Consider the following 24,126-nt stretch of genomic DNA (forward strand, 5'->3'; position numbering starts at 1 on the left):
ACACAAGCGTTTCTTGCTGCTTCTGAGAACATCCCTGTGGTTTAGCAAAGTAGCCCAGATGCACTGGATTTACAGGCTGCTGTAGATGTCTGAGGTCAAGGGGAAACCACCTAGAAACCCTTCTGTAGCAGCAGTGATCTTCTGTGGAGCGCAGTCATACGTGGATGCCACAGGCTGGTTTGCTAGGCCTCTATATTTTGTGCATAGATGTGGCAATCTGGGTAAATATAAACCTGTGTGGTAGAGTGTAGCCTAAAATAGGTTGAATCCGATGTTCCTCCGTCTCATTTTCTGGAAGCCATCTTAATTATCAAATATTGATGTGATAGTACAGCTCAGATGCAGAGATTTATGTTGGATCTTGAAAGCAGAGGGGAAACAGTTTCCTTTTTGAAAAATGAATGGCTTGGGGGGAGAAAGACCAGTGCAGGCTGCTGTGGAGTTGTCTGTGGAGCACACTTAATGCTTGGCTAAATATTTAATTTAGCAGCAGCGTCACACTCTACTGTGAGCCATGAAATCTCGTTATGGAATTATAATCTCTTAAAAAAGAATAAGCATGGTACCTAGTGACCTGGCCTGTACTATGTTTAGTGCTGGATCACTAATTCTAAAGAAACAAATCTCCAAGTGCTTTAAATTGAATATAAACAGCGGTGGCAAGTCTGTTCTGAGCCTGAATCAATAGAATTGAGGCAGTTTCCTAGAACAAGATTATTGTGGGCTCTGCTTGGAAAGGCAGCAAGCTGCCAGCTCGGATCTCTGTTCTGTTACAGAGGTAGCTGTCTCTTTAGCTGTTCTTTACATCTGCCTACCTCTGTTACCTTATCTTTTCAGTGCATGTAGTTCTGCTAACTTGAATCCTTGTAGTTTCTTCCTCTGCATAGTCTCCCATGCAGTAATCCACATGCTTCCTTGGTGCACTGGGTTGCAAGATGGCTAAAAAGCCCAGTGACTGCAGAAAAATTGAATTTTATGTTTGTGGGCTACACAAGTGACCAATATTTTTCTCCTCCCAAACAGCACATTGCAATTCCAAGGCCTGATCGACCTACAGAAGTGCGGACTTTCACATTCTATCTTTCAAACATTGGCAAGGACAGCCCCCAAGGGAGCTTTGACTGTATCCAGCAGTATGTATCTAGGTGAGTGGTCCAGACTTGTTTCTTTTTTTTCCTCTACCTTCTATAGGATCTTTTTCCTTAACAAAGCTGAACAAAACTTAATACGTGTTCTTTCTTATTAGAGTCTTTCTAATCTGTTTGTGTGTGTATATTTGGGTAAGGAGGCACTCACACAGCTGTTTACCTCTTGGCTTCTTTCTGTGCCCTCCTGTGATTGAGATAACTCACCCTCAGTTATTCACCAGTGACAGAGATGTGCCCCTTTGCAGTGTTGGGAGTGTCTCTTTCCATTCCTTTTCTTTTGCAGCAATGGCAATATCCATTTGGATTGCCTTGGAAGCATACAGGATAAAATCACCGTGTGTGCTACTGATGATTCCTACCAGAAGGCAAGGCAAAGCATGGCACAGGCAGAGGAGGAGACTCGCAGCCGGAGCGCTATAGTCATTAAACCTGGGGGGAGATATGTTGGTAAGCAGTCACTTGATCTGGGGGTGTCTTCAGTAGCTTCTCCAGTAAATGCTGACATTTGTTTGCTTGACAATGGAAGTCTCTAACAAGTACCTGGTAGTTCCTTATGGGTGTCTGATTTATGAAGGTGCTGCTCTCCTTTGTGTTGTGACTTCTTCATGGCATCCATCTTCACCCTATAGCACGTGTTGTGGTGTTTGTGTGGCCTCAGAAGATTGTCTGTGTTCAGTCACATCTCTCTCTGGCATTATTTCTTATTTGTCACGTGGTGATGCTGAGAGGATACTGCTGATCCATCAGAAGTGTCCATGCTCCTAGCAGAGTCAGCTAAAATGTGCCACCGCTGTTGTCACACATCTGGTGTCTGCCTGCGCTTGAGACCGTAACGTGCAACATCTAGGATGCAGATAGCAGTGCCCTTGTGCTCACAAACAAAGAGACCAAAGCAGTGCTGCTGACTGCAGCCTTGAACAAACCATCTTACTGTGACAATGAAAGGAGAATCTTAGGAGAGGAAATAAAACTGGCAGATATCAATGGGCTCCAGAAGGAGCCTGTGCTCCTAGCTCTGGGCTCAGGTCCCTGCTTAACCTCAGACTGGTCACAAACTTAGGGCACAGACACTAACTAGAAAGCAGAGTTTCTTATTTTTTTTTTAAAGGCAGGTGTTTTTTCTGCAGCCCATGTGATCTGTAGCCAGCCTCTTCTCAGAGGATGTCTGTGATGAGCATACTGAGTTGCAAAATGTAGAACTGACCCTGACTCATTGTTTTACCAGCCAAGTGCTCAAAGCTGAGAAATGAGATAGTAATCAGGAAGGAAATGCATTGATTTCCTGTAGACAAGAAGATCTTATTTTGTTTAGCTTCTATTTGAGAACATTACAGTAAGTGGATGAAGTCGTTGGGCTTGTGAGAGAGAAGATCCTCAAAGCAAATTGCTTCCCGGAAAGATAAAGCAAAACTTTTTGATACTAAAAGCATCCTCACTGTAACATTTACTGCTCTGAGATGGAGGGCCAGCTGTGTGAAAAGCAGTGGAGCAGGGTGCATGCTGCATGTATAAGATGTCAGCGTTGAAGACAGGAGGAAAGCACCAATCCAAGAAGGAAAGAGCCTGGGTGAGGACAATCCTCTTGTGGGCTCTGCACTGTTTCGGTGTGCCAGCACCATCAGCTGATTCACTTGCAGGCTGGTCTGGAGGGAGAAAGCTGGCTCTCACATTTCCATGAGAACACAGAGCTCAGCACTTAAACGTCAGTGGAGTCATTCCAGGTGGCTCAGATGTGAAAGGATTTATATGACATGTTGAAACTGGAGATGAACAGAACAGTATAGATGTGCACTAACACTTGAACAAGTGTGTATTGTACATAGATGGCTGATAGGTCTTCAGGGGGATGTGTGCACTTGTAGAGACACCGAATACATGTGTGTTGTACATCTATATATATGCACATGTATCAATATTTTAAAGGACTTTGTGTTCTGGATTAACTTGGAGGGTTTTTTCTTTTCCTATCATTGTGCATTTTGGCCCCAGCCTGAAGTGGAAATATCCCAGTGCTGTTCATGACCTGGCAGGAGTTAAGGGAGTTCTTCTCTTGCCCCATTTCTGGAAATGAAGTCCAGTTGACCTCTGGATTTTGGGACATTTAATGTGTGAATTGTTGTTTCCCCCCCTCCTCTTAACTCAGCCCTGCCCACGATGGGTTGTACTTACTTGCATCAGCGTGGTGCGTAATAAAAAGGCAGGAAATGGGAACTGAGTTATGCAATCTACATTTCAGTAAAATAAACACTGCAAACAATCACCAGTATCTTCAGATGACTCAGTTGAAAACACTGCTTCCTAGCAGTGGAGAATTGCCATGCTGAAATTAACCTCCAGAATCCTTGCAGTAAGTGCTGGCTGTTGTTTGTCCTGGTGAAGGTCACTCCCTTGAACCCAAGCGCTTACTGATTGCACCTCTGTGTTTTAGACCTTGGAACCTACACATTTTCAGTTTGGTTTTGCCTTTGGTAGCAGGAACCTGCCTTTGAGAGCTATTTCTGTATTCAGAATGGTAAAATTCCTTGATTTGGGGTTTTGAGTGATGTGGGACTTTGTGTGAGGGTTCCAGTTAATGCTGTTTTTCAATAGGAATGAGAAAAATGAATTCTTGTGTAATGCTGTCACAAACCAAGAACCACATTTGGGATGGAGTTGAGGAAGCTGCCTCTGAGGGCTTGAGATGAACTTTTAAGGGAGCTTCGTATTTGTATTAAGGGAGCTTCGTATTCCTCACATAAGTGGAGTCTGAGCAGTGATTACTGCGATGTGGAAGGGGTTATTGTATCAGAATAGACACTCTAATGAATAGGCTAATGCATCAGCCATAGACCCCATTCACGTGGCAGTGTTTGGCAGGGGGAAGGGAGGTGGACCCAGCCCCATAAAGTTCCTATTGTTCTAAAAGCAGAAACATCTGCTGGAGTAGCTTTTTTGCTGAGATCAGCAGCAGGGAGCTGCTTGTTGACCAGTTCTGGTCTTTCCACTCCATATTTTGATTCTTCTACATAATAATGCAGAATTTTCTTCTCGTAGGGAGGGGAAGAGTGGTTAGATTAACCATGGGGGATACATGCACTTGGGATAAAGGGAAAGCTGGCAAACAAAGAGAGCTTTATGTAAGCTCGTGGCCAATAACACTTAGGTTCCCAGAGCTTGGTGTTGCTGTTTACTTGTTACAAAGCTTGTCACGAATCATAAAGCTCACGGGACGCTCGTTCCGGTGGCCTATCGGAGTGGATGGGGTGTGCTGGTTGTGTTTGTCCTTCCCTGTCATCTCCCGGCGCTTCAGATGGTGTAATGCACTCCATGTACGTGTTGACAGACCACTGGCCTTTGCAAGGTGACTGCTGCAGTTCACTATTCTCATCTCATTTTAGGCAAAAAGGTTCAGGTGCGTAAACCTGCACCAGGAGCTTCCGATGCTGTGCCCTCCAGGAAGCGCCCAACGCCAGTCAACCTTGCCAGTGCAATAAAGAGAGGCAATAGTGCGATATCTCAGAGACCCTTCAAAGATAGGGTTGTGCACTTACTGGCACTAAAGCCTTATAAGAAACCTGAACTTATTCTCAGATTGCAGAAGGATGGACTTTCTCAGCAGGACAAGGATTTGCTGGACAACCTTCTGCAGCAGGTTTGTACTCTGATGAAGGCAACAATTTAGGTAAAGGGAAACATCTTCTCAGAACTGTGGCACCTCTGTGTTTAGCCTGAACACAACCTGTGTGTCTCAGAGACACAGCTGATGTTTCTCCAAAGGCTGTGTCTGACAGATGTTCACAGTTCAGGGCACTTTTCCTGGAGGTAGCAGACAGCCCTCGAGCATGTGCCTCGGTTTAGGTGTGTGCAACTAAGCTGCATGACTTTGGTTCACCAGATCAGACACTTAACAGGAACAGTTTTGGTTGGTTGCAGGGAGAGGATCTACAAGCTGTTTTGTTATACCCCTTTTTATTCCCATGCACATAAAGGAACACATCCTATATCCATACATGTAATGTTTCCTATGGAAAGGAAAAACACATCCCTCTCCACTAAGCCTTATATCTTTGTGTTGTTCAGGCCCATGGCATTCCTGCTTAGAAGTGCAGCTGGTTAGGTGTGAAGATCATGCAGCTTCTTGCAAAGCCTATTATTTGTATGTCAAGTGTGAAAGCTGCTCTGAGCTGAATCAGTTCTTAACACTTTGAGTCACGTTGAAGGTGCCATTTTAGGAGTTGTGGTAAATACCTTTATTGCTCTCACAGTGCAAAACACATCATGGATATTTATTTAAATGCTGCAGCTGCCCTCTTCTGTATTGGATTTGTTTGGTTTTGACTCCTTTCCATAGCTGAAAAGAATGAGACAACAAGGAGTTGGTTTGCCCAAGGGCACAGGGCAGGTCATGCTGAAAATGGAGTTACTGCTGGCACAACTTACTCCTACCTTAGATTTTAATCCTGTAGCCCTTCATTTTTCAGCAGCACTAGAGTTCTTTTGAGCACCCTTTGGAGTGCTATAAATAGGTTTAATACTGGAAATACCATTTCTGATAACCATCTTTTATTGATGCTCTCCCAAACCCCCAGAGGCAAGTGGTGTGTTGGGCAGTGTCAGCCTGATTGGGCTAAATGCTGATTTGGCTGTAAATGTCTTGCCCGTGGACTTAATCTCCTTTCAGCACTACCAGGGCTCCCATCCACAGGCAGACACAGATAAGCTAAAAATTACAGGCTGCATTAAAGCTACATGTCTAAATACATCTAGGTGTGGGTTTCATTGTACTCTTGTATATCTCATAGGACTCTCTGTTCCTGCTGGCCTTTTTGCCTCATTTTGCAAGGTTTCTATTTTTGGGAGGCCTGGGGTGGAGCTTGCAGAGTCCCACACCAGCAAAACAAGGAGGTAGCAGCTCTCAGCCTCTGTGCAGAGAAAATGTTGAGTTGTTGTTCTGCCTGGGCTACCAGCCTTGCTGAGCAGCGTGTCTCCTGCCGTACAGAGCAGTAGTAACCAGAGAGATTCTCAGAGAGGTTTTGAAAAATAAACCTGCCTTTGCTTTTGTCTCTTGGGCATGTTTACTGGGATATCTAAATGTAAAACACAGCTCAAATTCCTCTTGTATTTTGGCTCAGGATTTTGGAAGGCTGACAAAACTGAAAGGAAAAACAAAGTGTTGGTCGTGTAAACTGATGGCTGCTTTCTATTTTTTGCTTATCAGGAGATAAGTTACTGCTAGTTCTGCAGCTTTTTGCTTTTAAAAAGAACAGATTTTTAATATTAGGTCATAGTCTCCTTAAAGTGAAAGCAGAGGAATTAACAGCACTTTAGTTAATTTGAGACTTTCCACTGCATCACTTGCTTCTCTTACTGCTGCGTGGGTAATGGAAATTCCTAAGCACAAGCATCTCCTGGATGGAGTGAGCCATGGAGAACACCAATCCTTGCAACATATGCACAGGATCTCCACTGAGTGCAAAAGCATCTTCCAGCTGCAAGTGTAATTCGGTCACCCAGCTGAGTGGCTGAGGCAGTGACCAGCCTGGCTGGGGGCAGGGCATTGGGCTCCTGTGCCTCTTGCAGCCCTTCTATAAAAACAAACTGCTTTGTTTCCTTTCTACAACCACCTGAGGCAGCTTTACTGAGACATCTTAATTTGGGCTTTTTGGTTTGTGCTAACGTGTCTTTCAGATGTGTAACCAGCAGCCAGAAGTTCACTTTTCTGTCAAGCTGTGCAAAGAAAGTGGGATAACTCTTACCCATCTGTTTCCATACTAATACAGTTCTGCCCACTCCAGCAGCGTTTCCTATCTGTGTAGGCACCATGTGGGGAGCTACACACGACAGAGCTGGATAAAATGTCAGAAAGCTTCTTGTGCATGTGCTGGGCTAACTGCAGCACATGATTTAGGTGCAGTGGTTGACTGTAAAACCCTGGGTTATAAGCTGGTAATCACAGGTTTTGTTCTTGCCCTGAAGTAGTCCTCGGAAAGTTCTCCTCCACCATCCTAATGCGCTGAAGTGCACGGTGTAATCTGCAATCTCCCTAATGCCTTACATCTACACAGTGTTCTCTTCACTGCTCCTTGAGAAAGTAGCTTTCTGTCGCCTGTTTTGCTGTTTTTCTTCATGAGAAATTATCTTCTGGCAATTGTTAACTAAAGCTATCGCTGTGAGAGGGCCTCTATCAGCTAACACACTGCTCTGCTTCGGCTATCAGACAGGTGTGATAAGTGAACTGCCTGTTCCTGCTGGGCTTCAGTTCCAGGTATTTCCATAAACTGATGTTGAACTGTTCCAGACTATCCAAGCTGAATAATCTCTTTAGACAGGACTTGTTTCCCAGTAAACTGGGCATGCTTTGTTAACTTGTAATGAACTATTGCAGTGACAAGGCAAAAGGAAAGGCACAGGTTGATTAAATAATCTAATTAATTAGGAAATGAAGTATAAAGTCTCTCCTTGTACTCTGACACTACCAGCTGCCCCAAAGGTCACTGAGATTTTGCCTGCATCTTGGATCTCTTCTGTTAGTATGAGTGAGGGAAAATTAAACCCTAACAGGTATTTTTGCAAATTGCTTTTGTTTCAGGTGGCAAATTTGAGTGCCAAGGACAGCACTTTCACACTGAAAGACTGTGTATACAAAGAAGTGCAGAAGGACTGGCCTGGCTACTCTGAAGGAGATCAGCAGTTGTTGAAGAGGATACTTGTTCGGTAATTATTCCATCTTCTCTGTATTATCATCTGGAGCTTGAAAATACCAGGCCTGGTCAGTTGCTATAAATCCAAATAAGTCAGTAGAACTACAGTAAGTTGAAGGGCTGACTTATTTCAACATAAAGTTGTTTATCATCCAGGCAGCTGTAGAAGTTATTAAACTGGGACATCAAAGTGGATGTACTCTTCAGATCATCTCAGGTTGCCTTTAAATTACTGTACTATAAGCTAGGGGGAAAAACCTGGATGGGGATCAAAAACCTGTCACAGATAAAAGTTGATGGTGGTTTAAAGTCCTGGGAGATGAATAGATGAAGACAAATGTGTCCAGCTCAACTCCCTCCACTGAAATCCTCCTTTTCCCTATCACCTTGTCCATGGCTTCCTGTGCCAATGGCCGTGTGTGGGGACAGCAGGGAGGGGACATTGCTGTGCAGCCACGTCCTCTGAGCTGTCTTGCTCAGCCTTGTCTGTGCTCTGCTCCTCTGAACGTCCCCTATTCCTCTCGAACTCTTTGCTTTAGAGACTTTAATTTCTGCAGTGTTAGGTGTGTATTTACCGTGGTTTTTCTTGTGTTGTAAATTCTGTTGGTATTGCAGCTGCCTTGCAAGAGCAATGTCTGATAGAAGCAAGGGATGCATGAGGACAAGGCAGTCCTGCAGGGAGAAGCCCCCCAAAAACACATGCTGGTTATCCTGCTGCCCATACAGTGTAATCCTCACTGTCCAAGGGATACCTACCTGTTCTCATGTTCCTTCCTGAAAATACCCTTTACAGAGTTACTCAAGATTATAAGCTTTGTCTCATTAGTTGCTAAAGACTCGTTTTCCTCTACAGATATTTTTCCTTGGGTGAAGCCTCCACACTTGGAAGCTTTTGGCCAGCAGGGAGCAGGGAAAGAGAACCTGCCTCCCAGGTTTCTAAAGGAGAATTCTGCTCTGAGTGTTTATATTTCCCTCCTTGGATTTTCAGTGTATTTGTACTAACTTGGTACAGATTTTTTTATGCAAGTAGAAGTTTTACTTGACTTGTTTTTGAGACTTGCTGCACTGTTGGTTAAGATAAAGGAGAGCATGTTCTGTTACTGTGATTTGAATGCACAATTAGCTTGGAGATGAGACTGTTAAACCAACAGAAACTTGCACTTCAAGTGCTCTGGCATGCTAAAGAAAAATCAGACTTGTTTAAATGGCCTTGATGTTGAATTATAATTAAATGGAAAAATACTGGCTTTCAAAAAAGTGAATTTCTCCCTGTAGAAAGCAATGTTTACTGCTTGCTCTAGAATTGTGGCATTCAGTTATGTGAAGGTCTAAAAATAGGCCTTGGAAAGGATGTATTCAACTGTACAAACAAAGCCCTGCTCAGCCAATGCAGGTAATGAGGCTACAAAATGGAAAAAACATGTAGGGTTGAAGACAGTAGAAAAACACTCACAAGAAAGGGCACAGGCACCAGACCCAGGACTTCACGTCGCTGGCTGTGACAGCCGGGGTGGTTGCCTGGATCCAGCCGGTTGTTCAGTGTCCTCTGGGTTTTCAGGTCCAGCTGCCACTTGGTAATTAGCACATCTGTAAATAATAGAACTGTATCTAACAGTACTCATGTTAGACTCACTCATTTTTCCTCACACTGCTTATGTGTTCCTTCTTCCACTATTGTAGTGACATGTTTTACTACTGTTTCAAGAGCCACTGGACTGAAAGGAGTTTGTCTTTCATTCACTTTGTACAAATCCATAATTAACGTGTTAGGAGATGTGACAAGGTTGCTCAGTCTAGTCAAACACCATCCAAAAAGCCACTTTCACCCTGCTGTTTGTGGAATATCACTGTTCCCCTTCCTGTTTTCCCAGTCTCTTGAGTTGATCCGTGGCTGATGAGATTGTTCTAAACAAAATCAAACAAGGGAAGCCCAAACAGCAGATGCCTAAAGGTTGCTGCAACACAGCCAAAGGTTCAAGCTCAGGTTAAAAAGAAACTCTTGTAAAAGTCAGGGACTCTATCTCTGACATGATCTTCCCAGTGCCTGAGAAGTGTGTGTGTGTGTGTGTGTGTGTGTGCTTCAAAGCTGACTGTAGCCTCTCATGGAAGGATTCAGATGCTGGTTATTCAGCCTGTTCAGCTGGTGACAAAATGACTGCAGAGCTACTTTATTAAAACCTTTAACACTGAATTATTGGGTGTTTTTTCAGCATGACAGCTTCAACTTGATGCAACAGGAAGGTTTTTATTCCCTGGGTGATTAATCTATGGGTATCTGGCCGGTGTCAAAAGAGTAGGGCAAAGCTGGTGCACTGTGCAAGTTCACTCTGAGCCCCTTGGGCAGTGGGGAGTGGAGATGCCCAATGTGAATGTGAATTAACCCACCTACGTGATCAGAATGACTTGCATTGTGCTTTTTTTTTGTGACAGGAGGTTTCTATTGTGTGTCAAATGCTGCCAAGACAGACCAAAGTAGTGCTCTTTTGCATGATGCAACTTAAAACTGTTACTATCAAGCCCTAAATGTAAATCCTGGTGGACCAATAATACTGTAACAGCTCTTGTTATAACCTTGCTTTTCCTGGGCCCAGAGGGCCTGCTTCTGAAAGAGGACTGCTGTTCCTGTAAAATGTGGGTTTAATGGTGTTAATGAGTGGGAAAACTTATTCCTCAACATCCAAGCTTGAGTTTCTGCCCCTTTTCAATGTGCTTACTTTCTGAATTGTCCCTGGAAGACAATTTTAACTGGGTGAGGCAAATTCAGCAGAAATTAGTTGAAACAATGTCTTGCTTATTGAGCTGTGTTTCAGTCAGTAGCAAGAAAATATATATATCAATCCTAAACCCTTCAAAGTTCAGTGCCAGTTTATCCTGATCCCTGTCTGGCTCGTTTTTCTAAGGTTGTAATTCATTTGCTGTGATATTTCCATCCCCAGCTCAAGAGAAGAAAAGGTGAAACAGTCAGTAGACTGGTTCCATCTTCAGTAGGGATTCCTCTCGTGTGTCTGATAGCTCAGCCTGCCTCCTCCCTCTCTGACACAACACCATCAGTGTCAGTCCAAGGTGTTACCTCCGTTCCCAGGGAGTTACAGAAGCCATGGGAAGGCAAGAGGGTGATAAGCAATTAACCATGTGTTGTTGATTGATACTTTGCTGTAGTAGTTTCTTTTTCCTAGCTTTTGTCTGAGGTTTGAAACTCAAGTGTCTGAACGAGCTACTTTCATGGCACCTTCAGAATTCGAGCCCACAAAAAGGCTCTTTGCTCTGCAGGACGATGGGAAATACCATCTGTTGCCTTGTGAAGGATGGGATTTGAACAGCCCTGACCTCTGTTTTTCAGGAAACTCTGTCAGCCCCAGAACAGCAGCGGTTTTCAAGGAGAAGCACCTTCCCTGAGCCCACCAAAAGACACCGTGAACTCCAGCTCTCCTCCTCAGGTGGGTGATCCCCCTCTGAGGGCCTTGGGGCTGCAGAGGGAGGGCAATTAGTTCCATCTGGTCTCGGTGGAGCTGCTGGCTGGATGTAGGTCCAGGCCGAGCCACTCAGCCTGTCTGCACACTGTAATCACCTGCTGCTGGAGGCTGTTGTTAGGTCACTAGGTTGTTGAGGGTTTTTTTTCTATTTTATTAAGTTAGAGGCTTATTCTGGGTTTCCTCAGCATCTGTTTCTCTTCTGGATGTGGTTCAGTGACAGCCTATGGGGAGGATCCTTTGACAGTATGTCTTAGCTTTAGTTTTAAGGGCTAAACTTTTTTAGCAGTGCCTGCATTCCTCTTGGAGTTCCTGGGAGAATGAGCTTCTGTTTTACTCATTACTAATAATTGACTGGAACGAAGAAGTAATAAGTAGCTCCCAAACACAGTTGAGTTATTAAAAACCTTGACCTTTTGCAACCTAATTGCCGTGACAGATCAGGGACAGGTTGGTCTGCTTTTTGATTCATTGAGATGCCAGTGCATGGGGCTGTGAAAAGTACATTTCGACTGGTTTTCCATGATAATAAACTGTGAAGGAGCCGGTTTGCGTGTGTGTTGGGCAGAGTCTGTCCCTGCTCTTCTCAGTATCTCTTAGCACAGGCTTTTCTCACTAGCATTGTGAAATGCTGGCTTCTCCTCTCTGCTGTGGGTCAGCCCAGACAAGTTGGGTATTTATTCTCCTCCTGCCAATGGAATGTGTAATGCCTACTTGTCTGGACAGACGCACTGAGGATTAGTGGCAAAGAATATTAGCAGGTAGAGAAATTATGTGCTTTCTGGCAGTGAGAGGGAGGCAGCTCTCTGTTGAGAACAAGAACCATGCAACTTGTTTGCTAGGTAGCTAATTCCAAATCCTCTGCTGTGGGCATGTTATTGGTGAATAAAGAATGATCCCCTTCGTTTCAGGTAGCTTGGGAAGACACAGTGCTGCTAAGGGGCTGGGGGGGGGTGTTTTTCTTATATAGGTTAAAAAATCATCTTGCTTCTGGCTGTAGATGTTTTGAAAGACACAGAGGTCTGTAGGGAATGTTTCTGGTCTCTTGAGGTGACCCAGTTGAAGCTTTGGGTGGGTGGTTGATTTGGATCTAGAGAAGGCTGGTGAAATGAGGGCAACTGAACATGGAATAGAAATGTTTCCGGAGGTGCTTCTAACATGTCTTGTGTCAGGCAGCAAACCACAGACAGTTTTTCATTGTAAGCAGGTTGGTTTTTAATACTCAGGAGCTGCAGTGTCTGTTTAGAGAAGGGGTGCCTGCTAAGGGTTGAAGTCCCAGCAGAAGACTGGGATTTGGTAGCCTGGAATGCAGAATATTGTGGGATAGTTCAGTTGTGGAATGAAGGTGAAGAAAAAGATTGGGTAATTCTAAGGAAGCCTGGCAGGGCAGGTATGACATGCAAGATACCACCTCAGAACTGAGGAGGTGCAGTGGGAGAAGCTGGTATTTGTGGGCTCTGGAGAAGGGACAGGCAAAGCTGGCAGTTCTGAGAGCTGGCGTGAGAGCTGCAGTTTGGGTGAAGGCCCCTCCTCTGGGGAGATGGACACTGCCTGTGTTCTCTGGGAGGCAGGAGCGATGTTGCAAAGCCGGTTGGACGTGCTGTCCTTGCCCTTTGAGCTTGGTGGCAGGACGAACAGCTCCTCTTCCTAATTACCTTGATGGGTGGAAAGGATTCCTGCTGCTGAGCAGTGTCCCTGAGACCCCTGGAGTCAGCAAAGAGAAATAATAACTGGGGGGGGGGGGGGGGGGGGAAAGGAGCAAATGAGTGTCTCCCTGACAAAGCTGCCTCAGCCGCGCTTCTGTGATGGCACCACATTTCCATCTGCAAACACGTTGCAGTTCTGCCTGAGACATAAAGAAAACAATCAAATATCCAAAAGAAATAGCCAGAACCGTCGCTTGTTTTCCTCTGGGCACTGAATAATCTTTCCTCAGAGTTTCTGCAGCCCTGTGCTGCCAGGCAGGCACACACCACTGCACTGATGGCTGGCCAAGGTAATTTTGGCTGGCTCAGGCTGGGCTGAGCCCGACAGCCGTAGTTCTGGCTCTGCATCGAGCTCATCTTTCTGCTGACTGACAGATGGGTTCTTCCACGGTGCAGCTTCTCTGGGCTGACCCACAGGGTGCAGGCAGCTGCTCTGAGGAGGTGTGGGCACACAGAGCTGCTCCAAGCCCTGCCTGCAACTGCCCAGCTAGGGCTGATGGGGATGGCTGGGAACTGCTTCTCTCTCTATGCTTGTTATTTTAAAAGAGGGATACTCAGGTCACATTGGCCCACGTGAGGTGGCTTCTGGACTGCTGGAGATGTGCTCTTTTTGCCTTGAATTCCGAGAACTTAACAGTTGGCACTTTCTCACCTCTTCTGGGAAGTGCCTCTTTCTTGAGAAGAGGAAGGAGCAGTATTGAAAGGGTGAGGCTGTTGACCACGGAGCTGGTAAAATCATCTGGGAATAAAATGCAGAACTTGTGAATCTCTTCCTGCTCTAGAGGTCTGAGCACATCTTTCCTTTGCAGGGACTTTGAGGTGCTGTCTGTGTCATGCCACCACCAGAAGGACGGATGTTTTTGTGGTGGTTACTGCTGACAGCAAAGTGGCTGGGTGAAGGACAGAGTTTTACTTCTGCAGGGCTAGCTTTGAAATAAAGCTGCAAGGAGAGCAGGCTGGATTGTGTGGCTTGTGTAGGAGTAGTGCAGGAGATCAATAACTGCTGATGTGGCTTTCTATAAGTTCTCCTACCAAGCCATGGGCTCCACAGCAGATTGTCAGGATCTCGATTGTCAGGCTTTAGTGGGACCTGGTGCTCCTGGAGGCAGTGCCCAGGACCAGCCTCCGAGCTGGGACACTTGCTGGCAGCTCTCACCTAACAGCAGAGCTCTTTTTGTGGGGATGCTGCCCTGTTCCTGGTCTCACACCACCACCTAGTGGTAGCAGGGCCGGAACCCTGCCCTCAAGGCTTCCACATGAGGTTTTTTTTCCCTCTCTCTTTCCTCCCCAGAAACGATCCCAGCCTCTGGAGTTTATCGATCCCCTAGCCAACAAAAAGCCCAGGATCTCCCATTTGGCTCACAGAACTCAACCCACTTTCAACGGGAAACTGAATTCCTCCAACGGGAAGGACGCGGCTGCCCCTGCCGCGCTGCCGCCGGCGCTGCCGGAGTCGGTGAGCTCCAGCTCCAGCCTCCCGGTGCTGGACCTGCCCAGGCCTCACGATCCCCTTTCAGATGTCAGCAACGACCTGACTCACAACGGCAGAGACTGTGAGAACCCTGAGCCGGCTGACAGACTGACTCACCCTTTGTCAACAGACTGTCCCCAGACGAGCAAACACAATTGCAGCTCGTACGTAAAAACCAAGAAAAAATCCAAAAAGCACAAAGACAAGGAGAAGGAGAGAAAGGAGAAGAAAAATGAAGAGAAATGCAAAGAGGAGAAGCAGGACTGTGAAGTAATAAAAAATGCTGACTTAGTTAGTGTTGCCCAGGATCAGGTCACAGGTACGTACGGTCAGGGATCCTCCGGAACAACCCGCGCCGAGGTCGTATCAGTGTGGGCTGGGAGGGATTTCTGCCCTGAATCTGTCTGGGGCAGGAGGTTGTGTGTCCACTTGCAGAGACTCTGTGGTTAAAGGAATAATATCAGTGTCCCTACCTACACATCAACAGACACGTTTCCTCACGAAAGAGGATATCAGGTTTTTCCTGTTTAACCTTTCGTGCTGTTTGGAGCTGCCTCAGACCGTGTCATGTTTCTCCTTGTTAAATTAAAAGCCCTGTTAATACGTGGGGATGAAAGGCAGACATCAAGATCTGTTGTGGGGGGAAAAAAAAAGCAGTGCTACTTGATTACTCAGGGCTCTGTGCTTGTGTTTGGTATTGTGATGACTGTTGTATTGATTTTTAACTCGGTAATGAAAAGTTAGTCACAAAAGCTTTTAATATTGGATACAGAAGAAATGGTAGATAGGTCTTGTGATAAACACTGTTAAAGCACTGTACAACCCACTCTCAGGCTGAAAGATCCTTCTTCCTTGTATCCCACTATTCCTCTGAATTTCTTTCTTCAAGGACTAACACAGCCCTGAATCTGTTCCCTGTGAAAGGGTTTTCCATCAAAACACTACGTTTCTAAGTCAGTTTTATGTGCTCCTAGAAGTTAGAGCGCAGAATATAGATGAGCTAATCCAGTCCATTCCCTTGCCTGCTGCTTCATTGCCCTACCCAGGGCAGGAGAGGACTTGGGGGCTTCCCCTGCAGCCTCCAGGAACATTGCAGTCCTGATCTCCTCTTCCATTTCTATTTGCATCCACCTTGTTTTCCTGTGCCTTGTTCCTGCTTTTTAGGTTCCTCTTCATGCTTGGTGCGTGAAAATCATCCAATTTAGGCTCAGAAAGGACAGTGACTTGAAATGAAAACTCATCTCTTGACTTGCTGGGCAAGGAGAGCTTCACAGAGTGCTGGGGTTAACGTGGTATTAGCTCTCACCTTCCCCACAGCCTTTGTAGTACCTACACAATGTGTTTTGGTTGCCCACCAGTGACTTTTAATGACAACCCACAGTCCTGATCATTGTGTGGCACTGCAGAACTCTGCTCTTTGATCTTCTGTGCCCATCCTGGTTTCCTGTGTGAAGGTTGTTGTCCTTGCCACACACCCTGGCAGGGGATGGTTACACACACCTCTATCAGTGCAGATCTCTGTCAGTGTTTCACACAAACACCAGAATACTCTGAATTCTTTCTTTTGTGAAGTTGCTGACCCTTTACCACCTTTTCTGCTTTGCTTTAAAAACAGCTTAATGACTGGCTTCTTTAATTAGCAGGAGTTGGGGTTTGTTGCTGCTGCACTGCTGATGTATGCGAGGTAACGAATCCGAGCTGGGCTTGGGCAAAATCATAAACAGGATGTGGTCAGTGGCTGCTTGGATCTCCTACAGCCAGCTCACATCTGAATTGGGATCTTTCCCTTTGTGCCTGGCTTCATGCAGACAGCGTGGGCCTGATCCTGCTCCGTGGGCCTGCAGCACAGGGCTGACAGCCTCCCCTCAGCCCCCCTGGGCCAGTGTCCACAGGGAAGCAGAGTTTTCCTGGGAGGTTTGTCCAGTAGGTGCTGGAGGGACCTTCCCGGCCCTTTCAGCAGTCAGTAGGTGGCACTCATGGGCAAAATAACCCTCCTCCTCTCCCTTTCTCCTCCACAACCTTCCTTACCCACGTTCTGCATCTTTCATGCTGCTGATAGGTCAGGACCAAAGCAGAATCGTCTGCAGGAGGGATTTGAGCCTGGGCTGTCAGTAGTGACGTGGGACTTTGCCCCTCTCCTGTTCTCAGGAAAGCCTTTCCATGAAAATTCACAGGAAAAAGACCTTTGTATTTAAAAAAAGAGATAAAATGAGGTGATTGCTCCTACATTCACGTGTTTGTTACTTGGTCATCTCAGGCTCCCTACAATCTGTCTATAAAGTAGTGTAGGTGAGGGTAAGGCTGGATGGGATTAGGGGTTTGCACGTGCCTTTCCCATGTGTGCAGCCAAAGCACTGCTTGCCCTGAGTAACACACTTGGAAAGAAGGGAAGAACCACATTTTTGCAAAGCAGATGAGTTAAATCCTTGGCAGCCTTCACCACTTCTTTTGCTGTTTTCTCATGGCTGCAGTTAACTTTCAGTTTGTGAGGAATCTGCTTATGCAGACCTGAATGCAACTGCCTTCCTCCTCCAGATAATGCAGCCTTTGGTTTAGATTGAGGACAGGGTCTGGTTTGGGTTTATGTTCAGAATCCCATTCCTCCTGAGGTCTCTGGCCCTTTTGCTTAAGCACCTTGATGTTCTTAGCTGAGCCTCGCTTGATTCCTGTTCCTTCAGATTCAGAGAGCACTTTGCTTTGTCATCAGGGCCATGTGAGGAAAAAGCCCACCTGCCTTTTAAGCCCCTCTTTTACCCTGGATGGGTCTGGAGCATTATCTGAACCTGGATTGTTTATTAGTAGTAGGAATCCATATCATGTAGAACCAGGAGAAAAGAGTGTGCACCTTGCTCAGCTCTGTTCTGCTCATCTGGGCTCCTGAGTCTGGTTTGCACTTCAGCAATGGTGATACTGGTGTTATCCCACCCCACAGGCACTGTTTAGAAGCCAGTTCAATTAAGGATTTTTTTGCTACTCACTGCAGTGGCTGAGGTTGATATTGTTTTGCTGGCGGACAAATACTAGAGAAGCCTTGAGGTTTCAGTCACCTTCCTGTGGAGCTGCTGTCATTGTTCAGAGCAAAGCAGAAACCCTTTAGAATTGGATAAAGTGTACATGGCAGTTGAGTTTGGGGATTTGCAGTTTAGCTGTATAGAGCTTGAAAACTGAGGAATATAAACAAGTGTTTGGTTTTTTTCCAGGTTTAAATGGAACATGCAATAACTCTAGTGTACCAACATCAACTTCAGAAATGCCAGATTATTTATTGTAAGTATATTTCTCGGTTCCTCCATCGCTTTGGGACAATGTTTCAAACTAAAAATCACAGTGTGCTGGGTTTTTTTATTGGGCTTTGTTACTTCATGTCCAATGACAGGACAAGGGGCAACAGGGACAAGCTGGAACAGAGGAGGTTCCAAAGAAACACAAGGGCAAACTTGTTCCCTACTGAGGTGAGGGAGTCCTGGCAGGGGCTGCCCAGATGAGTTGCTGAGTCTCACCTCTGCAGACATTCAAACCCAGCTGGATGAGTTCCTGTGTGCCCTGCTCTAGGTGGTGCTGCTCTGGCAGGGGAGTTGCAGTGGATGAGCTTTCCAGGTCCCTTCCAACCCTTGTGATTCTGTGGGAAATGCAACTTTGCAGGTGGTTCTTGAGACTAGATTTGATACCAGGGCTGTTCTTTACCCCCTCCTGGGGTTCAAGGTTATCTTCCTTGTTGAAGTACTGCAAGAAGCATTGCGTATCTTGAAGGGGTTTGAAAGGACTAAGTCTCCATGTTAAGGTTGGAAACTTTGGGTGGAAATGATCTCCTTTAACATGATGGAAGACAGGGCAAGAGAGGATTTTGAGAGGTTAGTTAATTCCTGCCCTGTTGAGAGCCAAGATTGTCTACATAACCCAGTGAAATGTTCTTCATGGGGAGGTTATAACCTGTGGGTTAGGATGCGAGTTGTTTCACCTCTTGACTTTCTAATCAGATCCCCCTGAGGTTAATTAAACAATATACTTGCCTGCTGAAGCACCAAAAAAATCCCTGTGCATAAAGCCAAAGATCTGCATAAACCCAAACTCGTTATGAACAAAGCTCAGTGATAGCAGAGAAGTGTAGCCGTGGGTGATATTCCCAGTGTGCATCTCAGCCCGGGTTTTTAATGCCATCAGATCTGCTTTGGCTGTGCTGGGATCACTCAGAGGGAAGAGCTGGAGGAGGAGGCAGCAGCATGCACTCGTGGCTCTGCAGCAGTGGCTGGAGTTGATGGGAGGAGACGTGGGGCTCTCGGGTGCCTGCAGAGCTGTGGTTTGGGCTGTGGGAGCCGTACAGACCGCTGCTTGGAGGTGGCATTTCCACTCAGAATGCTGACAGATGGGGCTGCTTTTTCCTTGCAACAGATGTGCTGCTTCCTCCTCTGGAGGGATACTGTGCTTCTCAGTCCATCTCCAAACAAATCCCATAAGGTTTATGAACTCCTACAGGAGGCCTGGCTCACTTTTTTGCATGATCTGATGGCTTTCGGTGGTCAGTTCCTTAAACTATGAGCTGTTCCTGCTGTTTTGATCATCGATTGATGTTTCATGCCAGCAAGGACGGCTTTTTATCCCTTAGTAGTGTGTCTTGTGTAGATGCTTCTATACACCAACCTCTAGGAAAGAGCTGGCTCTTGAAGAGTGCATTCAGGTTAACAGAGTGAAAGTTCTCCCCTCACTTGATACCCAGGTTAGCTCATACATGGTCATGCACCCAGCTGGCTCTTGCAGACAGAGTAAGGTGGCAAGCACCACCTATGGAAGGATGAGTTTTGCTGCTGGGCTCTCTGCAGAATGTCAGGTTTGATGGCTTTTTGGTGAGCTGAATAACGTTCAGAGGGGCTCACAGGTGCATCTGGTGGGCACTAAGCCTTGTGTTGTGCACAACTCACGTGGGGTGTCTTCAGAAGGTAGCAGAGATACACTCAGACTATTCAGTGTGGTTTCTTGTCGTGTGCATTGCCACATAACGGTACTGAGAGCATTTTGCAACAATAGCTGAATGCTTTGTGTGCTCCTTTAAAGACTCTTTAACACTGGAAGCATCGTATTCCTGCTGTTCCAAGGTCTGGCACAGATGCAGGACTCCATGTCCTGCAGGACAGCAGGAGTTAGGCTGTAGCAGTGCTGCTATCTGCACATCCTCCTCCACCCCTCGCTGCTCCCAGGCTTTACTGTACCTGCATATTCCACCCTATCTGGCATAGATAGATGGGAAATTTTGGAGGCAAACACTTGCCTTGTTTTGCCTTTTCAGAGGTCAAGGCAACAATCCTGCCAGTTACCTCTGTGCTCGTGAATGAAAACCAAACAGAGCGTTTTACAAACACGGTCACTGGGTGGACTCGGGGCCCTGGGCTTGGTATTTGTGCTGTTTGGAGAAAAGCCTCACTAACCAGCTTAACTGAATTATTCTCCCTGCAGAAAATACGCAGCCATTTCCTCTTCAGAGCAGCGTCAGAGTTACAAAAACGACTTCAACGCGGAATACAACGAGTACAGAGACTTGCACGCCCGGATAGAGAGGATAACGCGACGGTTCACGCAGCTAGACGCCAAGCTGAAGCAGCTTTTGCAAGGCTCTGAAGAATACAAGGTAGAAACACAAAGGAGATTCTCTCTGCAGAGCTAACCCTGCAAGTGGCAACCCCACAGCTCGGTTCAGTCCCTCTGCGTGTGAGGGGCTGTTTGGGATGAGGTGGTGTCCCAAACGTCCTGCTCCGAGCTGATGGATGCAGAACGTGCAGGCAGCTGACAGCTTTGTAGACTGTTCTTAAAACAGCTCTGTGTTCTTTCGTTTTCAAGCTGGAGCACACATCATGGTACTTGTTGACAAGGAAAGGCCTCAGTGAGACAATTGGTGTCTTTAGCCAAAAGCTGCTGGAAGCTATTAGTGTATCCCAGCCAGAGAACTCATATTTTTGCACATATGGTAGCGTATCGGGGCTGGAAGGGGAGTTAGGATGGGGTCATCTGTTTCTCTGGAATCTTTGATCTTTATAGTGTAGCGTTATTTGACTTGTCAGACTGATTTTGAAACAGATTTAACTGTTATTATCTTGAGTGAGCCTCTCTGAGTAGAAGAGATTTCTGTACAGAGCACCTATTGTACCAAGCAGAGTTTTCTCCCTCAACCACTCCTCTTCTCTTTGAGAACTTCAGTGATTCCTCACCAAATTGTTTTTATATCTGGTGGGGGAGAAATTGTCTGAGGTGCAGGAGATTGTCCATTATCATCTGCAAGCCCAAGTGCCTGTTACAGGTAGTTCTCATGGCTGGAGAATGGGACCTGATCCTTCCAGGGCTTCTGCTGACAGCACCAGTACAGCCATGGAGTCAGTGAGGCTGCTCGTAGCTGTCAGATCTCACAGGGGAGGTCGTGGAGGGAGGAGCCTTTGGCTGGTATTTGGAGGAGATGTGGATGTTGGGCTGTCAGTAAATCCCTGCCCGCTGCAGGAGGCTGCAGGACTGTTGGCTCTTCTGAAAATAACAAGCTGTCTTTTCCTTTTCAGACCATCCATGATCAAATTTTACAGGAATATCGGAAAATTAAAAAGGTAAGGAAAGCAGTCAGCCACAAAAAAAGGCTGTGGGGTGGTGTCCCTGGTGTGACTGAAAGAGATGGGCACTTGCCAAGGAAAAACCCAGTCTCTGAGGCATGCTGGCAGAGCTTTGTTCAGCTTGAGCTTGTCCAAAAACCCGATCCCTTTCTAAATCAGAAAGGGGCTGGGAGGGGGTTGAGGCTACTCCTTGGATCCTGGGGAGCACCCAGCTGTGTTTGGTGATGTGCCAGCACAAGGAGGAAACGTGTTGAATTAGTGCCTTGGCCCAAGGAGCTGTTATTTCGGATGCACGGGCTGAGTGATAACAGCATCCTCAGGGGCCTGGGTCTGCTGGTGTGTTTGGGATGGGTTCAGCACAGTCCCTGGTGTGGGCACACACAGCCCACAGGGCTCAGTGGGGCTGTTTGGTGTGAGGGGCGTGTAGGAGGATGCTTTACATCTCTGTATGTGTATGTAAAGCAGAAGTTGTCAGCTGGGGGGATTTATGGTTTGGCTGGATGAGGTAGAAACGCTGCTGGAACATCCATAGACTGGGAGTGGGGTTGGGTTTTAAATGCAGATATGCCCTTGAGCCCTGTTGTCCCCGAGGGACTGAGGAGCTTTCTGAAGAGATTCCCTGTGTGTTGCAAGTTCCATCTTCTGTTTGAAAGCTCCCAGGCTGGCCCAGTTGGGTGCAAACCTGGGAGCAGAGGACAGGTGATGGGAGCTGGAACCTGCTCAGGGCACTCTCGATCCCAGTGCTGGGGCTGTTGGAGCTGGGTATGGATGAAAGGAGACTTTAATCTCTGCTTTGTTCTCCTTCCTCGGAGGTCTTCAAGACCCACCTGGACACGTTCTTATGTGACCTGATCTCAGTGGGACCTACTTGTGCAGGGGGTGGGACTGGATGGTCCCTTCCAACCCCCACCATTCTGTGACTCCGAACAGAGTTAGGGCTGTTTTAAATGAGAATCTACTCCCCCAGCTAGAAAAGCTTCATTCCTTGGTCAGATGTTTATGCTCCAGGGTCCAACAGCAGCCTCAGTGTCGCCGGGTTCTGACCATTTCCCTTCCATCACCACGTTCTCGTTTGTCTTTCCAGACTAACCCCAATTACAGCCAAGAGAAGAACCGCTGCGAATACCTCCACAACAAACTGGCTCACATTAAAAAACTGATAGCAGAGTATGACCAACAGCAGTTTTAGCTGGCACTAATCTGGACTGGGTAGGGTAAAACACAAACCACCACACCAGTCAGCTGGATGTTACGTTCCCTTTTCTATACAACTAGCTCCCTTTCAGAGACGAGCATTAATTCCTCGTGGTTGAAGAATTTGGGGATGACTTAAGGATGCTGAATCCGTCGTGTCCGCGTCGGAGCCGGGTGGCCAACCCCGTGCCCGGCACAGCCCTCTCCAGTTTTTAGCCTCTCTGAATGTTGGAATGTAACACCAAAAAAAAAAAAAACCACCAAAAAAAAACCAAAACAACAAAAAAACCCACAAAAAAAATCATCTGCTTATTTGAAGCCAGCGTTTGGTGACACTTAAGGGAAAAAAAAACAGTTGCCTAAAGTGAACGAAGCTCCCAAAGGTTAAGAATCGGTAGTTTTTCATGGATTAACGTTTGGCATGAAGTGTAATTACCCCTGGCCCAGGTCCTCTGGGTGACAAATTGTCCTTCAGCTGGTGAGGAACTGGAATGCTGCTAGGTTACCTCCTTCCCTGGCACCTGCGACTGTTCGTATGCAAGCTGTCTGCTCCCATGGCGCCGCGTTAAATACACCAGTACCCAGAGCTCTGTGTTCGCTCCTGCTTTTGTCACCCTCCGGTGTGTGTGCTCTCCGGGCGGTCGTGTCGGTAGGATGGGGATCAGCCCAGGGATCTGCACTGAGTGCCTGCTGCGGCGCACAGCTGGATCCTTCATGTATAAAAACAACCACAAACCCCGTAGTTTTGCCCCCCGTGGCTGTGTGGTTGGGGCAGGCAGGGCCCCGCCTGCCCGCTGACCCACGCTGGGGAGATCCAGACCCGTCTGTCTTTTGACTTTTATAATTTTATACCAAGGCAGCCAATTTTCTTAATTGCTAATGAGACTATTTTTGTACAAAGAGGGAAAAAGCATCTTTTTTCTAAACCTGTGCCTCCCTTTTCCTTTTAGGCCAAGTGTTTCAGAACCTTCCCTGTCCCACAACTGCAGTATTACTAACGCTTCCCACAGAGTCACCAGAGAAGCTGTTTTATTACCTGACCCCTGAGAGAGGAGGAGGCAGGGGAGGGGATGAGGGGGGGCAATGGGTTTGGTTTTTTTTTACCCCCCTCTTCTGGTTTTTGGTTTTGTTGTGTATTTCCAAAGAAGCAGCAGCAGCAAATCCCTCTCGGAGCAGGCGCCCGAGCGTGAGAGAAGGAAGGTAGCGCTTTCCCATGCGGGTCACTTCCACCGTTGTGCTTTATCTCAACAGCTTCTTGGGGCCGTCTTTTCTTCTTGAGTTCTCTCTTTTTTTGGGGGTGTTTTGTTGTTTTTGGTGGGGTTTCTTTCTTGGACTTGAAGGGAACATTTTATTTGGGTTGGTTTTTTTTTTTCAGAGTATGGCCAGGGTGTGAGAAACACGCCAAAAAGCACAAAGGTGTCCTTTAACTCTGCTATTTCTTTCTCTCCCCTCTCCCCTTTCAATCCTGCCAGCCTGTGTGATTTGACTTCTTCCCGCTTCCGTTTATCTCAAAGTAAAGGATTACTTTCCTGTGGCGTCTCCTTCCCTTGGAGGTTGCACTGAAGAGTCTTTCACCCTTTGAAGGAGTGGAATGGCAGAGTTAAGGAGGGAAAACAGTTCTTACACAAGGAATATTTCATTTCTTTTCCACTTCCCTTCCCCCTCCCCCCAAAAAAGTGGGTCCATCTGCTGTAGTTAAAAACAAAACAAAGAAGAAAACAACCCTAATTCCATTCTGGCTGGATTGGCTGTGCTGCCTCATCCAGCCAGGGCCACCGCTTTGCTTTGCCACTTGCGACGCTCTGAGTTTCTCTCCCCGCCTCGGTGCAGCCGGCGCTCGCCAGGACTTTGCCATCCCCTTGCTCCTGAGGAA

General features: G+C 46.6%; 1 protein-coding gene across 3 annotated transcripts in view; it reads left to right on the plus strand.

The window, feature by feature from the left end:
• The window catches only part of ELL (elongation factor for RNA polymerase II), a 53,249-nt gene extending 30,410 nt beyond the window's left edge, over nt 1–22,839 (plus strand). For 2 of the 3 annotated variants that reach the window (XM_062015040.1, XM_062015042.1), the window contains 10 exons: nt 1,024–1,145; nt 1,432–1,595; nt 4,526–4,779; nt 7,717–7,841; nt 11,169–11,265; nt 14,296–14,794; nt 17,676–17,742; nt 19,924–20,095; nt 21,012–21,056; nt 22,144–22,839. In XM_062015040.1, coding sequence (XP_061871024.1) covers nt 1,024–1,145; nt 1,432–1,595; nt 4,526–4,779; nt 7,717–7,841; nt 11,169–11,265; nt 14,296–14,794; nt 17,676–17,742; nt 19,924–20,095; nt 21,012–21,056; nt 22,144–22,248 — 1,650 coding nt within the window. In that variant the 3' untranslated portion in view covers nt 22,249–22,839. Of the gene's footprint in view, nt 222–1,023; nt 1,146–1,431; nt 1,596–4,525; nt 4,780–7,716; nt 7,842–11,168; nt 11,266–14,295; nt 14,795–17,675; nt 17,743–19,923; nt 20,096–21,011; nt 21,057–22,143 lie in introns of all 3 variants that reach the window. The other variant, XM_062015041.1, reaches the window with a different exon arrangement.
• The last annotated feature ends 1,287 nt before the right edge of the window (nt 22,840–24,126 follow it).

The sequence above is a fragment of the Colius striatus genome, chromosome 25 (genome assembly GCF_028858725.1).
Source record: "Colius striatus isolate bColStr4 chromosome 25, bColStr4.1.hap1, whole genome shotgun sequence".
Classification (NCBI taxonomy): domain Eukaryota; kingdom Metazoa; phylum Chordata; class Aves; order Coliiformes; family Coliidae; genus Colius; species Colius striatus.